General features: G+C 52.8%; 1 protein-coding gene across 15 annotated transcripts in view; it reads right to left on the bottom strand.

Annotated features, from left to right (window-relative positions):
* LOC148404370 (serine/threonine-protein phosphatase 2A 55 kDa regulatory subunit B gamma isoform) overlaps positions 1 to 27,845 on the bottom strand; it is a 47,997-nt gene that overhangs the window by 7,514 nt on the left and 12,638 nt on the right. For 5 of the 15 annotated variants that reach the window (XM_088380163.1, XM_088380264.1, XM_088380168.1 and 2 more), the window contains 3 exons: positions 8,226 to 8,523; positions 7,787 to 8,116; positions 3,991 to 4,147 (listed from right to left, as the gene is read on the bottom strand). In XM_088380163.1, the coding sequence (XP_088236289.1) occupies positions 3,991 to 4,072 (82 nt within the window). In that variant the 5' untranslated portion in view covers positions 4,073 to 4,147; positions 7,787 to 8,116; positions 8,226 to 8,523. Of the gene's footprint in view, positions 1 to 3,990; positions 4,148 to 7,786; positions 8,117 to 8,225; positions 10,477 to 27,845 lie in introns of those variants that run through there. The other 10 variants (XM_088380217.1, XM_088380225.1, XM_088380246.1 and 7 more) reach the window with 7 other exon arrangements.

The raw sequence follows: 27,845 nt of genomic DNA, 5'->3' as shown, positions 1-27,845 counted from the left end.
AGAGTAGTGTCACTTGAATAAGCATTTTTCGTGATCTTCTCTTTGCCACAACGAGTGAAGTGCGTTTGTAATTAGAAACTTCTTTTACAGAGCGGTTCTCTGTCATACAATATACTAAATATGTCGTCAATTGTTAAAAGAAACAACTGAGGCTTGAATATGGTTTAATATTCGCCTCCACGAGCCAATACAGCGGCTGCTCGAGTAAAATTATATTTCTTTGACAAAGCAACTAAGAGAGAAAAAAAAATCTTTACTTTTTTGACTTGTTGACCAACACATGGGTGTGTATCGATTTTGGTGATGAAAAAGGGGAGTTCCAGTGGAAATTACAGTACAGGTATTATATTCCAGATTGCTCCAAAACTGCACTGGAAATGAATTACAAATGTGAATTACAAGCGTACAGGTGTCTTAAAACTGTTCTGAACTGGCTGCAGTCCATGCCTGCAAAGTACACGTGTCATAGAGGTGACATCATATAATTATTTTCTGCGTAGAATGAATACATCTCTTTTGGTCTAAGTGAAAACCTATTTATTTTAAACATTCTTTAAAATCAGTAATCTAATCTGGGTTCTTCACATTAATTGAAATTGATTCTCGTCAGTAAGATTTGTAAGAAAAAAAAACAAGCACAAAGCTATCAAATGATCCAACAATGGATTGAAATGGGTCATAGCTGAGCTTTCCATGCTTCCAACAAAGGAGTCCTCAGAGTTTTGATAAAGAAGAAAGCAGTCCTCAATAAGCTGTGGTTGTAATAAAAGCAGAGCGCAGTGGGAGCATTTATTGAGTGTTGAGATTCAAAGCTGTAGCACTGCCAATTTTGTGGCAGCCTTGACTCATACTGAATTTATGATGAAGGCAAGCTTTGCTTCTGTGCCTTTCCATCTCCAGACACAAGCACCCCACAGCCCCCTTTCTTCTGACACTCTCACACACCACTGTCCAGGCTAATTGCTCCTTCTTCTACATATTGTCATTTTGGCCACATTTCACTCCTTTCTCATTTTGTGGTTGTCTCTCTATCTCGACGCTCATCCCTCCCCCACAGCATTCTGCAGCTCGGCAGTACACTCACTGGTGGTGGAGATGCTGGCAGCGGCGAAATGGGAGTGATGGAGAGGGAAGAAGGGCTCGGGCGGAGGCGGTGGTTGAGAGGGTGGCCGGGAAGGAGGGGTGTCCCTCCAATGAGCGCGGTTGCCTTGGTAACAGGCTGAGCCAACGAGTAGTAGTGCTACTCGACACGGTTTGCCGTACTCTGGCAGAGGAGGAAGTGGGATTAAATCAATCCAGGAAGAAGGGGCATGGGGAAATAATAGCCACTTCAATTTCGCCCACAAACAAATTAATTAATTCCAGGCGACAGACAAAATTATTGTGGCTAATTATCAGAATGCCGGCTGCGTTGTATACTGCTGTGCTCGACTGGGAAGTCAACATGTGTCAGTGTGTGAAAGTGAGACAACTATCTTCTGTCACAGAAGAGCTAAATTCAGCAAAAATTGACAACATTGCACAAATTGTAGCGGTATAAAAATATGCAGCACACATTCTACTCATCTTTCCCTGTTTGACAAACCACTCAGTGAGGATCCTTCTATCTTTTAACCTCATTCATTTCTCAATTCTCAGTCAAGGGGCAGAAAAGACAAATGCTTCATCGCAAACTGTGTGTGCGTGCGTGTTGTTGTATGCATATCTGCAAGGTTATCAGTACTGTGGATGTGTGTGTAGTTGCAAGCAAGTTATTTTCACCTGCAAGCTATTGTGACTCACCACCACACAGCTGTGTCCACACTTGCAACACATCACACAGGCAGCACAACACTCAAACTCTAGCGAACCCAATAACATGGAAACAAATTCATCATTTAGCCTGCATTGTGAATTGGGAAAATTATGGACAACATTTCCTGGTTAGGTCGCCGTTCACCAACTTCACCAACTTGATTACGCCATATTGCAAATCTAAAAAGTCTACACACCCCTGATCGACTGATGACTCTTTGTAATCTGAAAAAAATAAACCAAGATAAGTATTTTTTTTTCCACAGTGACCTAGAACAATTGAACTTACAATTCAACTGAATTTTTCTTTATTTTTTTAGAGAGGGAAGGCAAGAACAAACAAGCTCAGTGGCCTAGTGTGTACAGTGGCCGCCCTGAGACTGGAAGGTTTTGGGTTCAAACCCTGGCCGGGTCATACCAAAAGACGATAAAAATGGGACCCATTGTCTCCCTGCTTGGCACTCAGCATTAAGGGTTGGAATTGGGGGGTTAGATCACCACATGAGTCTCGGGCGCGGCACCGCTGCTGCTCCCTTCGAGGATGGGTTAAATGCAGAGACAAATTTCACTGTACCCAGTTGTGTGTGTGACAATCATTGGGACTTAATTAACTTAACAAGTGAAATATCCTTTTTGTCAAGTTATATCATACATGAGCTTCGGGGTTCATTTTAAATGTATTTATCTTGGCATTGCTGTACATCCATACTGAAGAAGAAAAGTCAGACAGTAGTTTGAGAATTGTAACTATATGCATTATATTGATTTTTTAGATATCTTGTAATCGACAAATACTCCATTTAAATACTACATTTAAAAAAACTAATACTAAAATACTCATACTAAGACCAATGTAAATCCAAATAAAACCATGAATTTTCAAACAAATAGAACTAATAAAAACTAACAAACCTACTCTCAAAACTAATTAAAGCTAGCTGAATTTATAAATCAAAAGTTGAAACAAAAATTCACCTTCTATGAAAAATCTAAAACAGTTTTTTTCAATGGTCTCTATATAATGGCTTTTCACCTATTGTGGGTGTGTCTGTAATCTATCCCCATATTAAATGGGAGTTCACTGTAGCCCTCATGAGGATAATTTGAAGAAAAAAAAACAATGGCTTGGGGGAAAGAGTGGGTGTTGGAGGTGGAAGAAGGGGGAATTCCGTTTTTATGAGAAGAGATACAAGAGGGACAGGGAGGGGAGCAGACTTCCCACTGTCCCAATTACGGATATATCAGCTTTGGGAAAACATCGACCATTAAAGCCCAGCCAAAAACACACACTCCTTAAGAGCAAGGACAAGACGCGGCTCAGCAGGAGATGTTTGTGTATGTCGGCTTGTATGTGTGTGCAGCATGTGTACTCAGCATGTAGTATCTTCCGGTGTACGTGTGTACAAGCGTGTACTCAAATTACCCTTTCAAGAAAAAGAAATAAATAGGATGGAGAGAGGAGGGGAATAACTGTCTGGGGTTCAATTGATCCCTGTCCTGCAGTTTAGGGGATATTTGGCCAAAAAAAGAAAAAAACAGCATGTGTGGGTATTGGAGGAGCACATGAATGGAGAGAAGCAATTGTGGGATGGCACAGTATGAGGTCTGGGACACAGTGGAGCAGAGCTGGTGTGAGCCTAATGGTCATTGACACAAACAATTACAAGCAGCGTGCTGGAAAAACAACAAATTTTGCTCAGACAGCTTGGATTGTTCAGTGCTGAATTTAGTTATCATGTTGAACAAAAATACTTTAGACAGATTTGTTAGACTACCGTGACAAAAGATGTGGACCTTAGGGATTTGCGCCCAGTTTAGCACCCAATGATATTGAAAACTGTAATTAATTATCAACAGTTTATAAATACTTAAATGGGAATCTTTGACTTGGGAGAGGAAGCCTGAAAAGGAGACTGAGCGAAGACTGGTCAATCTATTTAAAGAAATCAATCAGACACATACACACATTCTACATCACAGTCTGAGATAAAAATAACATGGCTGGTACAGAAATAGAGGCACACAAAAGAAATCATGCAGACTGACAAAATGAAGTATGAAATATTTGTGACGCTCAGACACAAAGTGAATAATTCCCTCGCGGCACACGCCCACGAATTTCTCAGACTGATGTCGTGATTGTTTAGACATACTGTCCATGTGACCTTTGGACAGAGAAGAGGAGAGAGCACACACCTTCAGTGTAAGAGGCAAACGGCTCAGGCTCCAGAGAAAGGGTAGTGATGTCGGAGCACAGCACCTGGATGGGGCTCAACATCCTGGGGGATGACTCCAGGGTGGAGAGGGGTGGACGGGATGGGCGGAGCTCTTCAGGCTATAGCCAGGAGCAGCCCTGCAACAGGAGCAAGGATGGAGGAAGAAGAGGTGGGTTGCAAAGGGGAAGGACAAAAGGAAGGAGGAAAGGAAGTGGGGAGTGGTTAAGGTGGGGGTCTGGTTTGCTACATCACCACATTTGGCCATGAGTACTCACCAAGTAAGTCACAGAGGTGATGTATTCATGATCATATTTTAACTATGACACAGGCGCTTTAGGGTGAGGTTTTGAAGGGAGAAGAAGTCATGCAGGGTGGACACATACGCATATAGTTAAATGAACATCAGTGAAGTTCATTTGTCATGGTAGTTCCTTGCTTAATGTCAATGGATGAAAATAAGTTTTTTTTATTAAATTATGCCCCCCTCGAGACAAATTATACACCTAAATCTCAATTTTACGCAACTTTTGGGGTCCAGAATTTGGGAATCGCGTTAACGTTGAAAGCGCGTTAGATAGACAGATAGATAGAAAGTCTTAATTTTTTAGAAAGGTGTGTTTTTATGCAGTTGAAGGAGTCCTTTGTTACGTTAATTCAGGCCAGGCATGTTGCTGAGCAGCCGGGAGGGTCCGTTTGCACCACGCACTTCAAAAACTCCGTCCGAGCAATTGAGTAACTAAATTACATTTAATTAAAAAAAACATATTTATTTTAGAGCCCCCTTTTTTTGCTGTGGTCAGATTTAATCCAGTATTGTATGGAACACAAACTAAGGCACATTTTTAATTAATTATTTGACACATATATTCCAAGTTCTTGCCTTGCGTTGTCATATTAATTGCTGAAAAGCAGAAAGAAACATTTAATTTTCATATTACATAGCACTTGAGCGCCACTAAAAGATAGTAGCTGTTAGATGAGCTCATTTAGGGGCAACATTGTGTAAAAGAGAGTCTGATTCAGCTCAACATCTAAATGGGGCGCACAATTGTGAGCATGTTAAAGAAATGAAGCATAAATAAATGATTTCCCAAAAGCGCGGGGGAAAAGCAGAAGGCAAGGCACAATATTTGGATGACTAATATTTCATGAGTATTGAAAAGCAAAGCCTCATTCATCCCCGGAGACAATTCTACTCTAGTTAGAGCTTCGCGTAACAAAGGGAGCCAGTGAGGAGGGAAAAGGGAATAAAAGAGAAAAGGTAGAAGTGATGGTGAGAAGTGGGGAGGGGAGGAATTGTGAATTGTGGAGGAAGGTTAAGCACCCCTCCTTTGTAGGTTTTGAAGGCCGGGGAACTCCCCATGGAAAGGTCTCAGGATGTACTTTTATGTATGCACACGGACGCACGCGCGCGCAGGCGCGCACACACACACGCACACACACATTCATACAACCTGGGTGAACAAAGACGCATGAGATGTCCTTAGAAACAGACACCAATATATGAATGCCATGCAGGCAAAAGAATGTCAACACGACAGACACTTCTTTAGAACCACTCACACATCTCTCACTCCATCTGCCATCAGCACGAAGGTTCAACCTTTCAGCAATGTTGGCTAATTATTTAGCAGACGGGCCGCTTCAGCAATGCTCCAAGATGTTTTGGAGGATGCTGGGGAATGGGGAGAGAGGGCGGGCATGGAAAAAGGGTGGAGGAAGGGGAGCAGACATGGACGAAGAGGCAACGATGAATCATTTTGTTTATTTGTGACAGAAACTAACTGAGTGGTCCTTTGACATTGATTTACTTATCGTTCTGCAACTATCTGTCAGCCGACGCTGGGTAATGTGTTGCACTATCCCATCTGTATGTGTGTGTGTGTGTGTGTGTGTGTGTGTGTGTGTGTGTGTGTGTGTGTGTGTGTGTGTGTGTGTGCGCGTGCGTGCGTGCGTGCGTGCGTGTGTTCACATGTGCGTGTGTGTGGCCACCACGCTGAGAGCACATCAGTGATTCAACCGGAATAGTGGCTGTCTGTTGGGCGGAGAATAATTAATCCTGCCATTATTGGTGAGCGGAGACAACCTGTCAGTCATACCGGCCAAGCATGAAAAGCATTATGTTTTTATCACCGACTGTTGCTATGGCAATCATACATAGTTGCTGGTGACGGATGTTACCAGCGACTTCCTGCTGCTCTCTGGCCTCTCGGACAAAGGCGGTGTTTCGAAGGAAATATGTCAAAGAAAAAGTCAAAGGCAGAGAATATAACTACAAAACACATAACATTAACACTTTCAACAGGCTATATTCTGACTAAAAAGTAATTATTTCGTAGCACCATTAACCCATTTTCCGAATCGCAAGGTCACGGGCGTATCGGAGCCTATACCGGCAGTTTTTGGTTGCCAGCCAATTGCAGGGCACTCACAGGCAAACAACCATACACACTCACAATCCCACTTACGGGCAATTTGAAGTGGGATGTGGGAGGAAATCAGAGTACACGGAGGAAACCCACGCAGGAACAAGGAGAACATCCAAACTCCACACAGAAAAGCTGGAGCCAGAATCAAAGCATGCGCCTCTGAACTGTGAGGCGGATGTGCTAACCAGCGCAGACTCTGAATTCTCAATTCAAGAAGGAAAAACAAAATCCATCATAAAACTGAGATTAGCATTGTTATACTAATTACAGTTAACAGAAGGTGTGGGGGAGCAGAAAAACTAAAACTGTTTGTGTGCAGCTGCACTGGCTATAATATTCCCCCTGCTTCAAATCTGATACGGGATCTATTCAATTGGACGCCCTGCTTTATTACATTTGGGAGGAGACGTGCACATGTGTCTCACAGAAACTTGCAACAGGGAGCTAACTGGCACATCTTGATTTTTGTGCAGGTGATAGCCTTCTTTACCATGTTTGGGGATATGGCAGACCAATCTGCATCATGCTAGCCGTTTCAGTAGGCTGAGGTTTTGTTTTTATTTGTTTTTTTTTTTTTTACTTGCCCTGTGCACCTGAAAATTTGGTAGTTGAAACTCAGACCAGCTAAAAGCAGGTCAAAATTGATGCTCAATCGGGGTGAAGAGTCGTCCCCAAGTGCCCACTTCAGAGCTGCTAACTACCATTCGCAAGTGGAGATCTTGCAGTTCCCTATAAACGTGTTTTGAGCATGTTCATCTCTTGCATGGACTCCAACGAGTCTATCTTTGCTTCTGTCATGCAGAACACGTGCCCCTCCTTAAAGAAAATGAGAGGAGCCGCTTCCATTGTCCAACAACCAAGTCGGCCCATTTCTAACCCACACATCTACAAAAATACCAAAACAAAGAAGATGTTTACAGTTGTTTTGCGCTACACCTGCATTGGGCAGTCTACAGACAGATCAATTCTTTCCTGGAATGCAACTGCAGTGTGTAACACAACAAAAGAAATTAGCCATTAGAAATGCTTGAAAAAAACAAGGACCAAAATAAGAACCGGAGTACAATGAAAGAAGGAGACCCTAGTGAAGATAAGTGGTTTGGAGAATAAATGAGGAAAGACTGGCCAAAGTTCAATTTTGTAAAAGGCTTGGAGAGAGGCGGTTACTCCTTTTTCCTGCTCTGTCAGCACTTAATCGATCAATGCAGATTTAGAAAACAATTAGAAGGTAGTTCTGCTCTTCTTCTTAGTAGAACACACACATTTGTACACACACTCTCTCCATAGGTTGGACATGTGAGCCGATTTAGCTGTCACTCACAAACGTTTACTCGCTGGTCTGCTTACCTTCAGTCACATAGTTGTAGTCGGGGAGGAAGCCGCGGTGGTTGAGTGTCGGAGTGGCGTCAGTGTCTTCGCCCATCGGCGGGGCTTAGGGGAGCGCCCGTCCTGGGGGGGCAGCGTGGTGGTGGTGCTGAGGGTGGTAGAGCGGTATCGGAGGGGGTGGTGGGGAATCCGGCCAGCCCAGTGCCCATTACTGCTGCTCGCCGATGCCTCGTCAGCACAGAGCCGCAGTCATCCTACAGCCGATGAGGGGGGCAAGGCGGTGTGAGAGTGGGCCTGTCCCAAGGGTTGAGTGAGGGTCAAAACACAGGCAAGTGGGAGCCAGATGCAAACCTGCAAAGGGGGAGTGTGTCTAAGTTCATTTCAGGAATCAAAAACTTCATAACAAACACCAGCCTGTCAAAACGCACATATATGTAGAGGATTATTGAAAAGAAATAACCTAGTCTATTCATGTAGGGATAATCCAGCAGAGGGAGTGGGGGGAGGGGTGTGTCGGATGAACCGATGGTTGGTGTCCTCCGCAGTGCTGATGCTTCTGCAGCAAAACTCTCAAGCATGGACACACACATCCAACACTACAAACACACCCACCTGCACTTTTCCGCGGAGGGACCTGGAAACTGGAAGACCCACCAGAAAAAAAATATCGCTTATTTTTTGTTGGCTGACAACGTTCCCTGGATTCTTTGCTCTTCCAAGATGAGGAAAGCCTGCTGGTAACTGCTGCAGTCTGCACTCTGGTATGCAAAAGGCAGAGCGAAATGTAGAAAACGAGAGAAGGAGAGAAAGTGACTGTGACATGGTGAGTGTGTGATGCATCAGATCAGGCCACGCCCACTTGGCAGCACAGCCAATCATAATAAAGATGGGATCTTGCCCGACCACTGAGCACAGGTTATTAAAGACTAGAAATAGGAGCGAGCCACGGAAGGGACAGGCTGTCTTTAAGGGGGAATTAACAAGAGATAAGGAAGATTAATGAGCGTCATCACACAGACTATTAGTCAACTGAAGACATAATATCACAGAGATGTCATAGTTTAATATAGTACACATGAACTGCCATCTTCAAAACTAAAACAAAAAATAGAAGTGAGAATGAATAAGAACAACTCTCCCAAATGATTTACTCACTTAGACGGAGGTAATAACAGTTACAAACTAACGGCTCAATCGGAAATTGTGTCTGGTGAATTGAGAGTGACGGGAATGTTTTACAAATTACGTCTCATTCAATTACCATGATCATTTTAGGTCTGGTTTCAACTATCAAGGGCTCTTCATACAAGTACATTTTGTATTCCTAAAAAATAGCATTAAATGCCACCTCAGAGTAGAATTGTGATCCATGTATTTCACATATGCTCAAACATCACTTGTGTATCCTGGACTTAATAGTGTAAATGGCTATACATAGATATATTCATAATACATATATTTGATCAATGAAATGTACGTTTTTTATTCAAATGAAAAATAAAAAATTCCACAAATCCCCCCAGAAAAGAGCATGTGTTTTTGCTGTAGCATTAAGCATTTTTTTTTTTTTTCTTGGAAAACACAGGTCTTTGAGATCATATTTTCCTGCCAAGAAAATAGAATATTCTTGTTAGAAAAATTGTATATATATGTTATCATGTGTTCTTTAATGAGTACTTATTCATAATCTTACTGCTCAGTATGCTTGCTTCTTTGCCTTGCTGATTCTTATCTTGTACAACAGAACAGAAGGATTACGGCTGGGTCAGGGGCGAGATGACGGTTGTGTCAAACAAGATACTGCTGACATCTCAGCAGAAAAATGACGTCCACCAGAACAGATCGTGAAAACAACACGTCAAACGATGCGTCATGAACCTTCTGATCTTCCTTAAAGAATGTCACTTTCTCTTTTTATCTCTCGGAATCCAAGAAAGTTATTGATTGCTTAAACAGTTTTGCTGATATAGCCATATCTGCACGCAACACTTTGTGCATTACTTTTGTTTCTTTTCTTACGAGACGAAGCCCACGCGCGTCTTCCCCCAACCCTTAGGGGCTAATCGTCTCACACTGTGGGTAGGGCGTTCCAAATAAAAAGAGCAAGAGTGTAAACAGATTTTTAGTGTAGTCAGATTGTAGAAAGCAATCTGTATCGCACTCCTCGTGAGAAAAAAAAATCAATATTCTGCGTCACTTGTTTTTGTCTGCTGATCCTTTTCTTTTATTGGGATATTCAGTTAGTACTTTGAACCTGACAATTCCTTTAACTGATTTCACTGCAGGGTGACTTGGTGGCGCACTGGCTAGCATGTCCGCCTCACAGTTAGGAGGGTGCGGGTTCGATTCTAATTTCTTGATGTCTCACCATGTAATGCCTTCATGGCGATACAAGGTCAAAATGACACATTTCAACAGATCTTTGAAATAGAAGTGAATCTACCTCAGAAGTCTACTGTATTTTACCCAGAATATCAATTAGATGCCATCAGTTTAGCTTTGGCAATGCTTTGAAAATAGATTAAAAGTTCGTCATTACTTTGATGAGTGTAATGCAGAAAACCACTGAGACAGAAAACCCTCTGAATTAGCACAACCCCTACACACAAACGCACGTGCACACACACACGCGCGCACACTCACTCAATGAGCATCAATTCACATCAGCACCAACTTTTTTCTATTTTATTCATTTCTATTTTTTCAATTTACTTTTCTGTTTTTATCTACAGTAATTATTTTTTATTTATCGATTTATATCTATTTTATCAATTTACTTTTCTATTTTTATCTATTAAATCAATTTACTTTTCTATTTTGATCTATTATATTCATTTACTTTTCTAGTTTGGTCTATTTGATCTCTTTATTTTTTTAACTTTTATCTTTTTTGTCTATTTACTTTTCTATTTTGATCTATTTTATTTATTTACTTTTCAATTTTTTCCATTTTATTTATTTACTTTTCTAATTTGATTTTTACTTTTCTATTTTTATGTATTTTATCTATTTATTTTTCTATTTTATCTATTAACATTTTTATTTTCATCTCTTTTATCTATTTACTTTTCTATTTTTAACTATTTAATCAATTTACTTTTCTATATTTATCTATTTTATCCATTTACTTTTGTATTTGTATCTATTTTATATATTTACTTTTCAATTTTATCTATTTTATCTATATACTGATCTAATTCATCAATTTACATATGTAATTTATCTATTTAATTATCTATTTTATCTATACACTTATCTATTTCATTTATTTTATCCATTCACTTATCCATTTTATCAATTTACTTTTTATTTGTTTTATCTATTTTTATCCATCTATTTTATCTATTTTTATATATTTTGATCAATTTACTTTTCCATTTTGATCTATTTTCTTTTCTATTTTTGTCTATTTACTCTTCTATTTTTATCTATTTTATTTTCTTTTGTGGGCGGCTCGGTGGCGCACTGGGTAGCACGTCCGCCTCACAGTTAGGAGGGTGCGGGTTCGATTCGACCTCCGGCCCTCCCTGTGTGGAGTTTGCATGTTCTCCCGGGGCCCGCGTGGGTTTTCTCCGGGCACTCCGGTTTCCTCCCACATTCCAAAGACATGCTTAGTAGGCCGATTGGAGACTCCAAATTGTCCCTAGGTGGGAGTGTGAGTGCGAATGGTTGTCTGTCTCTGTGCGCCCTGCGATTGGCTGGCAACCGGTTCAGGGTGTCCCCCGCCTACTGCCCGATGACGGCTGGGATAGGCTCCAGCACGCCCACGACCCCCGTGGGGACTAAGCGGTTCAGAAAATGGATGGATGGATTTTCTTTTGTCTATTTACTTTTTTATTTTTATTTATTTAAATATCTATTTTTATCTATTTACTTTTCTATTTTGATCTATTTACTTATCTATTTTGATCTATTTACTTATCCATTGTCTATTTATTTTTCTATTTTATCTATTTAGTTATCTATTTTATCTACTTTTATCTATTTACTTATCCTTTTTATCTACTTCTATATGCTTACTTTTTAAGTATTTACTTTTCTATTTTGATCTATTTTTACCTAATATCTATTTTTATCTATTTACTTAAACAATTTTATTTATTTATCTATTTTTATCTATTTACTTACCTAATTTATCTATTTGTATATGTTTAACTTATCCATTTTTATCTATTTTCTTATCTACTTCTACATACTTATCTATTTTATCTATTTACTTAGCTATTTTTATCTATTTACTTATCTGTTTTTATCTATTTACCTATCTATTTACTTTTCTATTTACTTCAAGGCGTACCCAAGGCGTACCCAAGGCGTACCCAAGGCGTACCCAAGGCGTACCCAAGGCGGTCCCGGCGTCGTTCAGAAGCTTCCAAGGCGGTCCTGGCGTCGTCCAGGCGCATCCAAGTCAACCCGGCATCGTCCAGGGGTATCCAAGGCGGTACCTGTTTCGTCCAGGCACATCCAAGGCGCATTCAAGGTGCATTCAAGGCGCATCCATGGCGGTCCAAGGGTGGTCCAGGCGCATTGAAGGCAGTACTGATGTCATCCAGGCGCACCAAGGTGATCCCGAGGTCATCCAGGCGCATCCGAGGCGGTCCCAGGGTCGTCCAGGCGCATCTGAGGCAGTCCCGGCATCATCAAGGCGCATCGAAGGCGGTCCCGGCGTCGACCAGGCGCATCCAAGCCAGTCTCGGCGTGATCCAGACGCATCCAAGGCAGTCCCGGCTTTCTCCAGGCGCATCCAAGGTGATACCGGCGTCTTTCAGGCCTATCCAAGGCGGTTGCGGCGTCATCCAGGCTAATCCAAGCCAGTCCCTGAGTCACCCAGCCTCATCCAAGGTGATCCCGGCGTCGTCGAGGCTCATTCCAAGGCGGTCCAGGCGTCGTCCGGGCGCATCCAAGCCACATCCAAGACGATGTCGGCGTCGTTCAGGCACATTCAACGCGGTCCTGGTGACGCACAGGCGAATCAAACGCGCATCAATGGCAGTCCCAGCATCGTCTACGCGCACCCAAGGTGGTCCCAGGATCGTCCAGGCGCATACAAGGCGGTCCAGGCGTTGTCCAGGCACATCCAAGGCGTTCCAGAGGTCACTAGACGCATCCAAAGCAATCCCAGCATCGTCCAGGCACACCCAAGACTGTCCCAGCGCCGATCAGGCGCATCCAAAGTGCATCCGAGGTGGTCCCGGTGTCGTCTAGGCGGAACAAAGGCAGTCCCTGCGTCGTCCAGGTGCATCCAAGGCGGTCTTGCCATAGCCCAGGCGCATCCATGACGCATCCGAGGCACATCCTAGGCAGTCCCGAAGTCATCCAGGCGCATCCACGGTGGGACTGACATAGTCCAGGCGTATCAAAGACATATCCGAGGCAGTCCCGGCGTCGTCCAGGCGCATGCAAGGTGCATCCTTGACAGTCCCGTAGTCCTCCAGCCTCTTCCAAGGGTGTCCTGGGGTCGTCCAGGGGCATCCAAGGCGCATCCAACGCTGTCCCGGTGTCATCCAGGCACACCAAAAGCACATCCAAGACGGTCCCAGCAACGTCCAGACACATCCAAGGCGGTCCTGGTGTCGTACAGGCGCATCAGAGGCGCATCAGAGGTGCATCAGAGGCGCATCAGAGGCGCATCCAAGGCAGTCCCGGCGTTGTCCAGGCGCATACAAGACGCATTCAAGGCAGTCCCGGCGTTTTTCAGGTGCATCCTAGGCGGTCCTGGCGTCGTGCAGGCGCATCCAAAGCATATCCAAGGCAGTATCTGCGTCTTTCAGGCGCATCCAAGTCAGGCCCAGCGTCGTCCAGGCGCAACCAAGGCACATCCATAGAAGTCCTGGCATGGTCCAGGCGCATCCAAGGCAGTCCCGGCGTCTTCCAGGTTCATCCGAAGCATGTCCAAGGCGTTACCTGCAGCCGAGCCGCAGCCGAGCCGCAGCCGAGCCGCAGCCGAGCCGCAGCCGAGCCGCAGCCGAGCCGCAGCCGAGCCGCAGCCGAGCCGCAGCCTAGCCGCAGCCGAGCCGCAGCCGATCCGCAGCCGAGCCGCAGCCGAGCCGCAGCCGAGCCGCAGCCAAGACGCAGCCAAGGCGCAGCCAAGGCGCAGCCAAGGCGCAGCCAAGGCGCAGCCAAGGCAGTCCCTGCATCATCCAGGCGCATCCAAGGAGCATCTAAGGCAGTCCCGGCTTCGTCCAGGCGCATACTAGTGGGTCAGGGCGTGATCCAGACGCATCCAAGGCAGTCCCGGCTTTGTCCAGGCGCATCCAATGTGATACCGGCGTCTTTCAGGCCTATCCAAGGCGGTTGCGGCGTCATCCAGGCTCATCCAAGGCAGTCCCTGAGTCATCCAGCCTCATCCAAGGTGATCCCGGCGTCGTCCAGGTTCATTCCAAGGCGGTCCCGGCAACGTCCAGACACATCCAAGGCGGTCCTGGTGTCGTACAAGCGCATCCAAGGCGTTCCAGAGGTCACTAGACACATCCAAGGCAATCCCAGCATCGTCCAGGCACATCCAAGACTGTCCCAGCGCCGATCAGGCGCATCCAAAGTGCATCCGAGGTGGTCCCGGTGTCGTCTGGGCGGAACAAAGGCAGTCCCTTCGTCGTCCAGGTGCATCCAAGGCTGTCTTGCCATAGTCCAGGCGCATCCATGACGCATCCGAGGCACATCCTAAGCAGTCCCGAAGTCATCCAGGCCCATCCACGGTGGTACTGACATAGTCCAGGCGTATCAAAGACATATCCGAGGCAGTCCCGGCGTCGTCCAAGCGCATCCAAGGTGCATCCTTGACAGTCCCGGCATTTTTCAGGTGCATCCTAGGCGGTCCTGGCGTCGTGCAGGCGCATCCAAAGCATATCCAAGGCAGTCTCTGCGTCGTCCAGGCGCATCCAAGTCAGGCCCGGCGTCGTCCAGGCGCAACAAAGGCACATCCAAAGAAGTCCCGGCGTGGTCCAGGCGCATCCAAGGCAGTCCCGGTGTCTTCCAGGTTGATCCGAAGCATGCCCAAGGCGTTACCCGCAGCCGAGCCGCAGCCGAGCCGCAGCCTAGCCGCAGCCTAGCCGCAGCCGAGCCGCAGCCGAGCCGCAGCCTAGCCGCAGCCTAGCCGCAGCCTAGCCGCAGCCGAGCCGCAGCCGAGCCGCAGCCGAGCCGCAGCCGAGCCGAGCCGCAGCCAAGGCGCAGCCAAGGCAGTCCCTTCATCATCCAGGCGCATCCAAGGCACATCTAAGGCAGTCCCGGCTTCGTCCAGGCGCATACTAGTGGGTCACGGCGTGATCCAGACGCATCCAAGGCAGTCCCGGCTTTGTCGAGGCGCATCCAAGGTGATACCGGCGTCTTTCAGGTCTATCCAAGGCGGTTGCGGCGTCATCCAGGCTCATCCAAGCCAGTCCCTGAGTCATCCAGCCTCATCCAAGGTGATCCCGGCGTCGTCCAGGCTCATTCCAAGGCGGTCCAGGCGTCGTCCGGGCGCATCCAAGCCACATCCAAGACGATGTCGGCGTCATTCAGGCACATTCAAGGCGGTCCTGGTGTCGCACAAGTGCATCAAACGCGCATCCAAGGCAGTCCCAGCATCGTCTACGCGCATCCAAGGTCGTCCCAGTGTCGTCCAGGCGCCACCAAGGCGGTCCCACGATCGTCCAGGCGCCACCAAGGCGGTCCCACGATCGTCCAGGCGCATACAAGGCGGTCCAGGCGTTGTCCAGGCACATCCAAGGCGTTCCAGAGGTCACTAGACGCATCCAAGGCATTCCCAGCATTGTCCAAGCTTATCCAAGACTGTCCCAGCGCCGATCAGGCGCATCCAAAGTGCATCCGAGGTGGTCCCGGTGTCGTCTAGGCGCAACAAAGGCAATCCCTGCGTCGTCCAGGAGCATCCAAGGCGGTCTTGCCATAGTCCAGGCGCATCCATGACTCATCCGAGGGGCATCCTAGGCAGTCCCGAAGTCATCCAGGCACATCAAAAGCACATCCAAGACGGTCCCAGCAACGTCCAGACACATCCAAGGCGGTCCTGGTGTTGTACAGGCGCATCAGAGGCGCATCAGAGGCGCATCAGAGGCGCATCCAAGGCAGTCCCGGCGTTGTCCAGGCGCATACAAGACGCATTCAAGGCAGTCCCGGCGTTTTTCAGGTGCATCCTAGGCGGTCCTGGCGTCGTGCAGGCGCATCCAAAGCATATCCAAGGCAGTCTTTGCATCGTCCAGTGCGCATCCAAGTCAGGCCCGGCGTCGTCCAGGCGCAACCAAGGCACATCCAAAGAAGTCCTGGCGTGGTCCAGGCGCATCCAAGGCAGTCCCGGTGTCTTCCAGGTTCATCCGAAGCATGTCCAAGGCGTTACCCGCAGCCGAGCCGCAGCCGAGCCGCAGCCGAGCCGCAGCCTTGCCGCAGCCTAGCCGCAGCCTAGCCGCAGCCTAGCCGCAGCCTAGCCGCAGCCGAGCCGCAGGCGAGCCGCAGCCGAGCCGCAGGCGAGCCGCAGCCGAGCCGCAGCCAAGGCGCAGCCAAGGCGCAGCCAAGGCAGTCCCGGCTTTGTCCAGGCGCATCCAAGGTGATACCAGCGTCTTTCAGGCCTATCCAAGGCGGTTGCGGCATCATCCAGGCTTATCCAAGGCAGTCCCTGAGTCATCCAGCCTCATCCAAGGTTATCCCGGCGTCGTCCAGGCTCATTCCAAGGCGGTCCAGGCGTCGTCCGGGCGCATCCAAGCCACATCCAAGATGATGTCGGCGCCGTTCAGGCACATTCAAGGCGGTCCTGGTGTCGCACAGGCGCATCAAACGCGCATCAAAGGCAGTCCCAGCATCGTCTACGCGCATCCAAGGTCGTCCCAGGATCGTCCAGGCGCATACAAGGAGGTCCAGGCGTTGTCCAGGCACATCCAGGGCGTTCCAGAGGTCATTAGACGCATCCAAGGCAATCCCAGCATCGTCCAAGCACATCCGAGACTGTCCCAGCGCCAATCAGGCGCATCCAAAGTGCATCCGAGGTGGTCCTGGTGCGTCTAGGCGCAAAAAAGGCACTCCCTGCGTCGTCCAGGAGCATCCAAGGCGGTCTTGCCATAGTCCAGGCGCATCCATGTTGCATACGAGGCACATCCTAGGCAGTCCCGAAGTCATCCAGGTGCATCAACGGTGGTACTGGCGTAGTCCAGGCGCATCAAAGACATGTCCGAGGCAGTCCCGACGTTATCCAGGCGCATCCAAGGTGCATCCTTGACAGTCCCGTAGTCGTCCAGCCTCATCCAAGGATGTCCTGGGGTCGTCCAGGGGCACACAAGGCGCATCCAACGCTGTCCCGGCGTCATCCAGGCACATCAAAAGCACATCCAAGACGGTCCCAGCAACGTACAGTCACATCCAAGGCGGTCCTGGTGTCGTACAGGCGCATTAGAGGCGCATCCGAGGCGCATCCAAGGCAGTCCCGGCGTTGTCCAGGCGCATTAAAGGCAGTCTCGTCGTTTTTCAGGTGCATCCTAGGCGGTCCTGGCGTCGTGCAGGCGCATCCAAAGCACATCCAAGGCGGTCTCTGCGTCGTCCAGGCGCATCCAAGTCAGGCCCGGCGTCGTCCAGGCGCAACCAAGGCACATCCAAAGAAGTCCCGGCGTGGTCCAGGCGCATCCAAGGCAGTCCCGGTGTCTTCCAGGTTCATCCGAAGCATGTCCAAGGCATTACCCGCAGCCTACCCGCAGCCTAGCCGCAGCCTAGCCGCAGCCGAGCCGCAGCCTAGCCGCAGCCTAGCCACAGCCGAGCCGCAGCCGAGCCGCAGCCGAGCCGCAGCCGAGCCGCAGCCAAGGCGCAGCCAAGGCGCAGCCAAGGCAGTCCCTTCATCATCCAGGCGCATCCAAGGCACATCTAAGGCAGTCCCGGCTTCGTCCAGGCGCATACTAGTGGGTCACGGCGTGATCCAGACGCATCCAAGGCAGTCCCGGCTTTGTCGAGGCGCATCCAAGGTGATACTGGCGTCTTTCAGGCCTATCCAAGGCGGTTGCGGCGTCATCCAGGCTCATCCAAGCCAGTCCCTGAGTCATCCAGCCTCATCCAAGGTGATCCCGGCGTCGTCCAGGCTCATTCCAAGGCGGTCCAGGCGTCGTCCGGGCGCATCCAAGCCACATCCAAGACGATGTCGGCGTCGTTCAGGCACATTCAAGGTGGTCCTGGTGTCGCACAGGCGCATCAAACGCGCATCAAAGGCAGTCCCAGCATCGTCTACGCGCATCCAAGGTCGTCCCAGTGTCGTCCAGGCGCCACCAAGGCGGTCCCAGGATCGTCCAGGCGCATACAAGGCGGTCCAGGCGTTGTCCAGGCACATCCAAGGCATTCCCAGCATCATCCAAGCTTATCCAAGACTGTCCCAGTGCCAATCAGGCGCATCCAAAGTGCATCCGAGGTGGTCCTGGTGTCGTCCAGGCGCAACAAAGGCAATCCCTGCGTCGTCCAGGAGCATCCAAGGCGGTCTTGCCATAGTCCAGGCGCATCCATGACTCATCCGAGGCACATCCTAGGCAGTCCCGAAGTCATCCAGGCGCATCAACGGTGGTACTGGCGTAGTCCAGGCGTATCAAAGACATGTCCGAGGCCGTCCCGACGTTGTCCAGGCGCATCCAAGGTGCATCCTTGACAGTCCCGTAGTCATCCTGCCTCATCCAAGAGAGTCTTGGGGTCGTCCAGGGGCATCCAAGGCGCATCCAATGCTGTCCCTGCGTCATCCAGGCACATAGAAAGCACATCCAAGACGGTCCCAGCAACGTCCAGACACATCCAAGGCGGTCCTGGTGTCGTACAGGCGCATCAGAGGCGCATCAGAGGCGCATCAGAGGCGCATCCAAGGCAGTCCCAGCGTTGTCCAGGCGCATACAAGACGCATTCAAGGCAGTCCCGGCGTTTTTCAGGTGCATCCTAGGCGGTCCTGGCGTCGTGCAGGCGCATCCAAAGCATATCCAAGGTGGTCTTTGCGTCGTCCAGGCGCATCCAAGTCAGGCCCGGCGTCGTCCAGGCGCAACCAAGGCACATCCAAAGAAGTCCCGGCGTGGTCCAGGCGCATCCAAGGCAGTCCCGGAGTCTTACAGGTTCATCCGAAGCATGTCCAAGGCGTTACCCGCAGCCGAGCCGCAGCCGAGCCGCAGCCGAGCCGCAGCCGAGCCGCAGCCGAGCCGCAGCCGAGCCGCAGCCGAGCCGCAGCCGAGCCGCAGCCGAGCCGCAGCCGAGCCGCAGCCGAGCCGCAGCCGAGCCGCAGCCGAGCCGCAGCCAAGGCAGTCCCTGCATCATCCAGGCGCATCCAAGTCACATCTAAGGCAGTCCTGGCTTCGTACAGGCGCATACTAGTGGGTCACGGCGTGATCCAGACGCATCCAAGGCAGTCCTGGCTTTGTCCAGGCGCATCCAAGGTGATACCAGCGTCTTTCAGGCCTATCCAAGGCGGTTGCGGCGTCATCCAGGCTCATCCAAGGCAGTCCCTGAGTCATCCAGCCTCATCCAAGGTGATCCCGGCGTCGTCCAGGTTCATTCCAAGGCGGTCCCGGCAACGTCCAGACACATCCAAGGCGGTCCTGGTGTCGTACAGGCGCATCCAAGGCGTTCCAGAGGTCACTAGACACATCCAAGGCAATCCCAGCATCGTCCAGGCACATCCAAGACTGTCCCAGCGCCGATCAGGCGCATCCAAAGTGCATCCGAGGTGGTCCCGGTGTCGTCTGGGCAGAACAAAGGCAGTCCCTTCGTCGTCCAGGTGCATCCAAGGCTGTCTTGCCATAGTCCAGGCGCATCCATGACGCATCCGAGGCACATCCTAAGCAGTCCCGAAGTCATCCAGGCCCATCTACGGTTGTACTGACATAGTCCAGGCGTATCAAAGACATATCCGAGGCAGTCCCGGCGTCGTCCAGGCGCATCCAAGGTGCATCCTTGACAGTCCCGGCGTTTTTCAGGTGCATCCTAGGCGGTCCTGGCGTCGTGCAGGCGCATCCAAAGCATATCCAAGGCAGTCTCTGCGTCGTCCAGGCCCATCCAAGTCAGGCCCGGCGTCGTCTAGGCTCAACCAAGGCAAATCCAAAGAAGTCCCGGCGTGGTCAAGGCGCATCCAAGGCAGTCCTGGTGTCTTCCAGGTTCATCCGAAGCATGTCCAAGGCATTACCCGCAGCCTAGCCGCAGCCGAGCCGCAGCCGAGCCGCAGCCTAGCCGCAGCCTAGCCGTGCCGAGCCGCAGCCGAGCCGCAGCCGAGCCGCAGCCGAGCCGCAGCCGAGCCGCAGCCGAGCCGCAGCCAAGGCGCAGCCAAGGCGCAGCCAAGGCGCAGCCAAGGCGCAGCCAAGGCAGTCCCTTCATCATCCAGGCGCATCCAAGGCACATCTAAGGCAGTCCCGGCGTCGTCCAGGCTCATTCCAAGGCGGTCCAGGCGTCGTCCGGGCGCATCCAAGCCACATCCAAGACGATGTCGGCGTCGTTCAGGCACATTCAAGGCGGTCCTGGTGTCGCACAGGCGCATCAAACGCGCATCAAAGGCAGTCCCAGCATCGTCTACGCGCATCCAAGGTCGTCCCAGGATCGTCCAGGCGCATACAAGGCGGTCCAGGCGTTGTCCAGGCACATCCAAGGCGTTCCAGAGGTCAGTAGACGCATCCAAGGCAATCCCAGCATCGTCCAAGCACATCCGAGACTGTCCCAGCGCCAATCAGGCGCATCCAAAGTGCATCCGAGGTGGTCCCGGTGTCGTCTAGGCGCAAAAAAGGCACTCCCTGCGTCGTCCAGGAGCATCCAAGGCGGTCTTGCCATAGTCCAGGCGCATCCATGACGCATCCGAGGAACATCCTAGGCAGTCCCGAAGTCATCCAGGCGCATCAACGGTGGTACTGGCGTAGTCCAGGCGCATCAAAGACATGTCCGAGGCAGTCCCGACGTTATCCAGGCGCATCCAAGGTGCATCCTTGACAGTCCCGTAGTCGTCCAGCCTCATCCAAGGGTGTCCTGGGGTCGTCCAGGGGCATCCAAGGCGCATCCAACGCTGTCCCGGCGTCATCCAGGCACATCAAAAGCACATCCAAGACGGTCCCAGCAACGTCCAGACACATCCAAGGCGGTCCTGGTGTCGTACAGGCGCATTAGAGGCGCATCCGAGGCGCATCCAAGGCAGTCCCGGCGTTGTCCAGGCGCATTAAAGGCAGTCCCGTCGTTTTTCAGGGGCATCCTAGGCGGTCCTGGCGTCGTGCAGGCGCATCCAAAGCACATCCAAGGCGGTCTCTGCGTCGTCCAGGCGCATCCAAGTCAGGCCCAGCGTCGTCCAGGCGCAACCAAGGCACATCCAAAGAAGTCCCGGCGTGGTCCAGGCGCATCCAAGGCAGTCCCGGTGTCTTCCAGGTTCATCCGAAGCATGTCCAAGGCATTACCCGCAGCCTAGCCGCAGCCGAGCCGCAGCCTAGCCGCAGCCTAGCCGCAGCCGAGCCGCAGCCGAGCCGCAGCCGAGCCGCAGCCGAGCCGCAGCCGAGCCGCAGCCAAGGCGCAGCCAAGGCGCAGCCAAGGCGCAGCCAAGGCAGTCCCTTCATCATCCAGGCGCATCCAGGGCACATCTAAGGCAGTCCCGGCTTCGTCCAGGCGCATACTAGTGGGTCACGGCGTGATCCAGACGCATCCAAGGCAGTCCCGGCTTTGTCGAGGCGCATCCAAGGTGATACTGGCGTCTTTCAGGCCTATCCAAGGCGCTTGCGGCGTCATCCAGGCTCATCCAAGCCAGTCCCTGAGTCATCCAGCCTCATCCAAGGTGATCCCGGCGTCGTCCAGGCTCATTCCAAGGCGGTCCAGGCGTCGTCCGGGCGCATCCAAGCCACATCCAAGACGATGTCGGCGTCGTTCAGGCACATTCAAGGTGGTCCTGGTGTCGCACAGGCGCATCAAACGCGCATCAAAGGCAGTCCCAGCATCGTCTACGCGCATCCAAGGTCGTCCCAGTGTCGTCCAGGCGCCACCAAGGCGGTCCCAGGATCGTCCAGGCGCATACAAGGCGGTCCAGGCGTTGTCCAGGCACATCCAAGGCATTCCCAGCATCATCTAAGCTTATCCAAGACTGTCCCAGTGCCAATCAGGCGCATCCAAAGTGCATCCGAGGTGGTCCTGGTGTCGTCCAGGCGCAACAAAGGCAATCCCTGCGTCGTCCAGGAGCATCCAAGGCGGTCTTGCCATAGTCCAGGCGCATCCATGACTCATCCGAGGCACATCCTAGGCAGTCCCGAAGTCATCCAGGCGCATCAACGGTGGTACTGGCGTAGTCCAGGCGTATCAAAGACATGTCCGAGGCAGTCCCGACGTTGTCCAGGCGCATCCAAGGTGCATCCTTGACAGTCCCGTAGTCATCCAGCCTCATCCAAGAGAGTCCTGGGGTCGTCCAGGGGCATCCAAGGCGCATCCAATGCTGTCCCTGCGTCATCCCGGCACATCAAAAGCACATCCAAGACGGTCCCAGCAACGTCCAGACACATCCAAGGCGGTCCTGGTGTCGTACAGGCGCATCAGAGGCGCATCAGAGGCGCATCAGAGGCGCATCCAAGGCAGTCCCGGCGTTGTCCAGGCGCATACAAGACGCATTCAAGGCAGTCCCGGCGTTTTTCAGGTGCATCCTAGGCGGTCCTGGCGTCGTGCAGGCGCATCCAAAGCATATCCAAGGCGGTCTCTGCTTCGTCCAGGCGCATCCAAGTCAGGCCCGGCGTCGTCCAGGCGCAACCAAGGCACATCCAAAGAAGTCCCGGCGTGGTCCAGGCGCATCCAAGGCAGTCCCGGTGTCTTCCAGGTTCATCCGAAGCATGTCCAAGGCGTTACCCACAGCCGAGCCGCAGCCGAGCCGCAGCCGAGCCGCAGCCGAGCCGCAGCCAAGGCAGTCCCTGCATTATCCAGGCGCATCCAAGTCACATCTAAGGCAGTCCTGGCTTCGTACAGGCGCATACTAGTGGGTCACGGCGTGATCCAGACGCATCCAAGGCAGTCCTGGCTTTGTCCAGGCGCATCCAATGTGATACCGGCGTCTTTCAGGCCTATCCAAGGCGGTTGCGGCGTCATCCAGGCTCATCCAAGGCAGTCCCTGAGTCATCCAGCCTCATCCAAGGTGATCCCGGCGTCGTCCAGGTTCATTCCAAGGCGGTCCCGGCAACGTCCAGACACATCCAAGGCGGTCCTGGTGTCGTACAAGCGCATCCAAGGCGTTCCAGAGGTCACTAGACACATCCAAGGCAATCCCAGCATCGTCCAGGCACATCCAAGACTGTCCCAGCGCCGATCAGGCGCATCCAAAGTGCATCCGAGGTGGTCCCGGTGTCGTCTGGGCGGAACAAAGGCAGTTTCTTCGTCGTCCAGGTGCATCCAAGGCTGTCTTGCCATAGTCCAGGCGCATCCATGACGCATCCGAGGCACATCCTAAGCAGTCCCGAAGTCATCCAGGCCCATCCACGGTGGTACTGACATAGTCCAGGCGTATCAAAGACATATCCGAGGCAGTCCCGGCGTCGTCCAAGCGCATCCAAGGTGCATCCTTGACAGTCCCGGCGTTTTTCAGGTGCATCCTAGGCGGTCCTGGCGTCGTGCAGGCGCATCCAAAGCATATCCAAGGCAGTCTCTGCGTCTTCCCGGTGTCTTCCAGGTTCATCCGAAGCATGCCCAAGGCGTTACCCGCAGCCGAGCCGCAGCCGAGCCGCAGCCTAGCCGCAGCCGAGCCGCAGCCGAGCCGCAGCCTAGCCGCAGCCTAGCCGCAGCCTAGCCGCAGCCGAGCCGCAGCCGAGCCGCAGCCGAGCCGCAGCCGAGCCGCAGCCGAGCCGAGCCGCAGCCAAGGCGCAGCCAAGGCAGTCCCTTCATCATCCAGGCGCATCCAAGGCACATCTAAGGCAGTCCCGGCTTCGTCCAGGCGCATACTAGTGGGTCACGGCGTGATCCAGACGCATCCAAGGCAGTCCCGGCTTTGTCGAGGCGCATCCAAGGTGATACCGGCGTCTTTCAGGTCTATCCAAGGCGGTTGCGGCGTCATCCAGGCTCATCCAAGCCAGTCCCTGAGTCATCCAGCCTCATCCAAGGTGATCTCGGCGTCATCCAGGCTCATTCCAAGGCGGTCCAGGCGTCGTCCGGGCGCATCCAAGCCACATCCAAGACGATGTCGGCGTCATTCAGGCACATTCAAGGCGGTCCTGGTGTCGCACAAGTGCATCAAACGCGCATCCAAGGCAGTCCCAGCATCGTCTACGCGCATCCAAGGTCGTCCCAGTGTCGTCCAGGCGCCACCAAGGCGGTCCCACGATCGTCCAGGCGCATACAAGGCGGTCCAGGCGTTGTCCAGGCACATCCAAGGCGTTCCAGAGGTCACTAGACGCATCCAAGGCATTCCCAGCATTGTCCAAGCTTATCCAAGACTGTCCCAGCGCCGATCAGGCGCATCCAAAGTGCATCCGAGGTGGTCCCGGTGTCGTCTAGGCGCAACAAAGGCAATCCCTGCGTCGTCCAGGAGCATCCAAGGCGGTCTTGCCATAGTCCAGGCGCATCCATGACTCATCCGAGGGGCATCCTAGGCAGTCCCGAAGTCATCCAGGCACATCAAAAGCACATCCAAGACGGTCCCAGCAACGTCCAGACACATCCAAGGCGGTCCTGGTGTTGTACAGGCGCATCAGAGGCGCATCAGAGGCGCATCCAAGGCAGTCCCGGCGTTGTCCAGGCGCATACAAGACGCATTCAAGGCAGTCCCGGCGTTTTTCAGGTGCATCCTAGGCGGTCCTGGCGTCGTGCAGGCGCATCCAAAGCATATCCAAGGCAGTCTTTGCGTCGTCCAGTGCGCATCCAAGTCAGGCCCGGCGTCGTCCAGGCGCAACCAAGGCACATCCAAAGAAGTCCTGGCGTGGTCCAGGCGCATCCAAGGCAGTCCCGGTGTCTTCCAGGTTCATCCGAAGCATGTCCAAGGCGTTACCCGCAGCCGAGCCGCAGCCGAGCCGCAGCCGAGCCGCAGCCTTGCCGCAGCCTAGCCGCAGCCTAGCCGCAGCCTAGCCGCAGCCTAGCCGCAGCCGAGCCGCAGGCGAGCCGCAGCCGAGCCGCAGGCGAGCCGCAGCCGAGCCGCAGCCAAGGCGCAGCCAAGGCGCAGCCAAGGCAGTCCCGGCTTTGTCCAGGCGCATCCAAGGTGATACCAGCGTCTTTCAGGCCTATCCAAGGCGGTTGCGGCATCATCCAGGCTTATCCAAGGCAGTCCCTGAGTCATCCAGCCTCATCCAAGGTTATCCCGGCGTCGTCCAGGCTCATTCCAAGGCGGTCCAGGCGTCGTCCGGGCGCATCCAAGCCACATCCAAGATGATGTCGGCGCCGTTCAGGCACATTCAAGGCGGTCCTGGTGTCGCACAGGCGCATCAAACGCGCATCAAAGGCAGTCCCAGCATCGTCTACGCGCATCCAAGGTCGTCCCAGGATCGTCCAGGCGCATACAAGGAGGTCCAGGCGTTGTCCAGGCACATCCAGGGCGTTCCAGAGGTCATTAGACGCATCCAAGGCAATCCCAGCATCGTCCAAGCACATCCGAGACTGTCCCAGCGCCAATCAGGCGCATCCAAAGTGCATCCGAGGTTGTCCTGGTGCGTCTAGGCGCAAAGAAGGCACTCCCTGCGTCGTCCAGGAGCATCCAAGGCGGTCTTGCCATAGTCCAGGCGCATCCATGTTGCATACGAGGCACATCCTAGGCAGTCCCGAAGTCATCCAGGCGCATCAACGGTGGTACTGGCGTAGTCCAGGCGCATCAAAGACATGTCCGAGGCAGTCCCGACGTTATCCAGGCGCATCCAAGGTGCATCCTTGACAGTCCCGTAGTCGTCCAGCCTCATCCAAGGATGTCCTGGGGTCGTCCAGGGGCACACAAGGCGCATCCAACGCTGTCCCGGCGTCATCCAGGCACATCAAAAGCACATCCAAGACGGTCCCAGCAACGTCCAGTCACATCCAAGGCGGTCCTGGTGTCGTACAGGCGCATTAGAGGCGCATCCGAGGCGCATCCAAGGCAGTCCCGGCATTGTCCAGGCGCATTAAAGGCAGTCTCGTCGTTTTTCAGGTGCATCCTAGGCGGTCCTGGCGTCGTGCAGGCGCATCCAAAGCACATCCAAGGCGGTCTCTGCGTCGTCCAGGCGCATCCAAGTCAGGCCCGGCGTCGTCCAGGCGCAACCAAGGCACATCCAAAGAAGTCCCGGCGTGGTCCAGGCGCATCCAAGGCAGTCCCGGTGTCTTCCAGGTTCATCCGAAGCATGTCCAAGGCATTACCCGCAGCCTAGCCGCAGCCGAGCCGCAGCCTAGCCGCAGCCTAGCCGCAGCCGAGCCGCAGCCGAGCCGCAGCCGCGCATACTAGTGGGTCACGGCGTGATCCAGACGCATCCAAGGCAGTCCCGGCTTTGTCGAGGCGCATCCAAGGTGATACCGGCGTCTTTCAGGCCTATCCAAGGCGGTTGCGGCGTCATCCAGGCTCATCCAAGTCAGTCCCTGAGTCATCCAGCCTCATCCAAGGTGATCCCGGCGTCGTCCAGGCTCATTCCAAGGCGGTCCAGGCGTCGTCCGGGCGCATCCAAGCCACATCCAAGACGATGTCGGCGTCGTTCAGGCACATTCAAGGCGGTCCTGGTGTCGCACAGGCGCATCAAACGCGCATCAAAGGCAGTCCCAGCATCGTCTACGCGCATCCAAGGTCGTCCCAGTGTCGTCCAAGCGCCACCAAGGCGGTCCCAGGATCGTCCAGGCGCATATAAGGCGGTCCAGGCGTTGTCCAGGCACATCCAAGGCATTCCCAGCATCATCCAAGCTTATCCAAGACTGTCCCAGCGCCGATCAGGCGCATCCAAAGTGCATCCGAGGTGGTCCTGGTGTCGTCCAGGCGCAACAAAGGCAATCCCTGCGTCGTCCAGGAGCATCCAAGGCGGTCTTGCCATAGTCCAGGCGCATCCATGACTCATCCGAGGCACATCCTAGGCAGTCCCGAAGTCATCCAGGCGCATCAACGGTGGTACTGGCGTAGTCCAGGCGTATCAAAGACATGTCCGAGGCCGTCCCGACGTTGTCCAGGCGCATCCAAGGTGCATCCTTGACAGTCCCGTAGTCATCCTGCCTCATCCAAGAGAGTCTTGTGGTCGTCCAGGGGCATCCAAGGCGCATCCAATGCTGTCCCTGCGTCATCCAGGCACATAGAAAGCACATCCAAGACGGTCCCAGCAACGTCCAGACACATCCAAGGCGGTCCTGGTGTCGTACAGGCGCATCAGAGGCGCATCAGAGGCGCATCAGAGGCGCATCCAAGGCAGTCCCAGCGTTGTCCAGGCGCATACAAGACGCATTCAAGGCAGTCCCGGCGTTTTTCAGGTGCATCCTAGGCGGTCCTGGCGTCGTGCAGGCGCATCCAAAGCATATCCAAGGCGGTCTTTGCGTCGTCCAGGCGCATCCAAGTCAGGCCCGGCGTCGTCCAGGCGCAACCAAGGCACATCCAAAGAAGTCCCGGCGTGGTCCAGGCGCATCCAAGGCAGTCCCGGAGTCTTACAGGTTCATCCGAAGCATGTCCAAGGCGTTACCCGCAGCCGAGCCGCAGCCGAGCCGCAGCCGAGCCGCAGCCGAGCCGCAGCCGAGCCGCAGCCAAGCCGCAGCCGAGCCGCAGCCGAGCCGCAGCCGAGCCGCAGCCAAGGCAGTCCCTGCATCATCCAGGCGCATCCAAGTCACATCTAAGGCAGTCCTGGCTTCGTACAGGCGCATACTAGTGGGTCACGGCGTGATCCAGACGCATCCAAGGCAGTCCTGGCTTTGTCCAGGCGCATCCAAGGTGATACCGGCGTCTTTCAGGCCTATCCAAGGCGGTTGCGGCGTCATCCAGGCTCATCCAAGGCAGTCCCTGAGTCATCCAGCCTCATCCAAGGTGATCCCGGCGTCGTCCAGGTTCATTCCAAGGCGGTCCCGGCAACGTCCAGACACATCCAAGGCGGTCCTGGTGTCGTACAGGCGCATCCAAGGCGTTCCAGAGGTCACTAGACACATCCAAGGCAATCCCAGCATCGTCCAGGCACATCCAAGACTGTCCCAGCGCCGATCAGGCGCATCCAAAGTGCATCCGAGGTGGTCCCGGTGTCGT

Source organism: Syngnathus floridae, chromosome 1 (assembly GCF_059516105.1).
Source record: "Syngnathus floridae isolate MCC-2025c chromosome 1, RoL_Sflo_1.0, whole genome shotgun sequence".
NCBI lineage: Eukaryota > Metazoa > Chordata > Actinopteri > Syngnathiformes > Syngnathidae > Syngnathus > Syngnathus floridae.
This window is presented reverse-complemented; position numbering and strand designations above follow the sequence as displayed.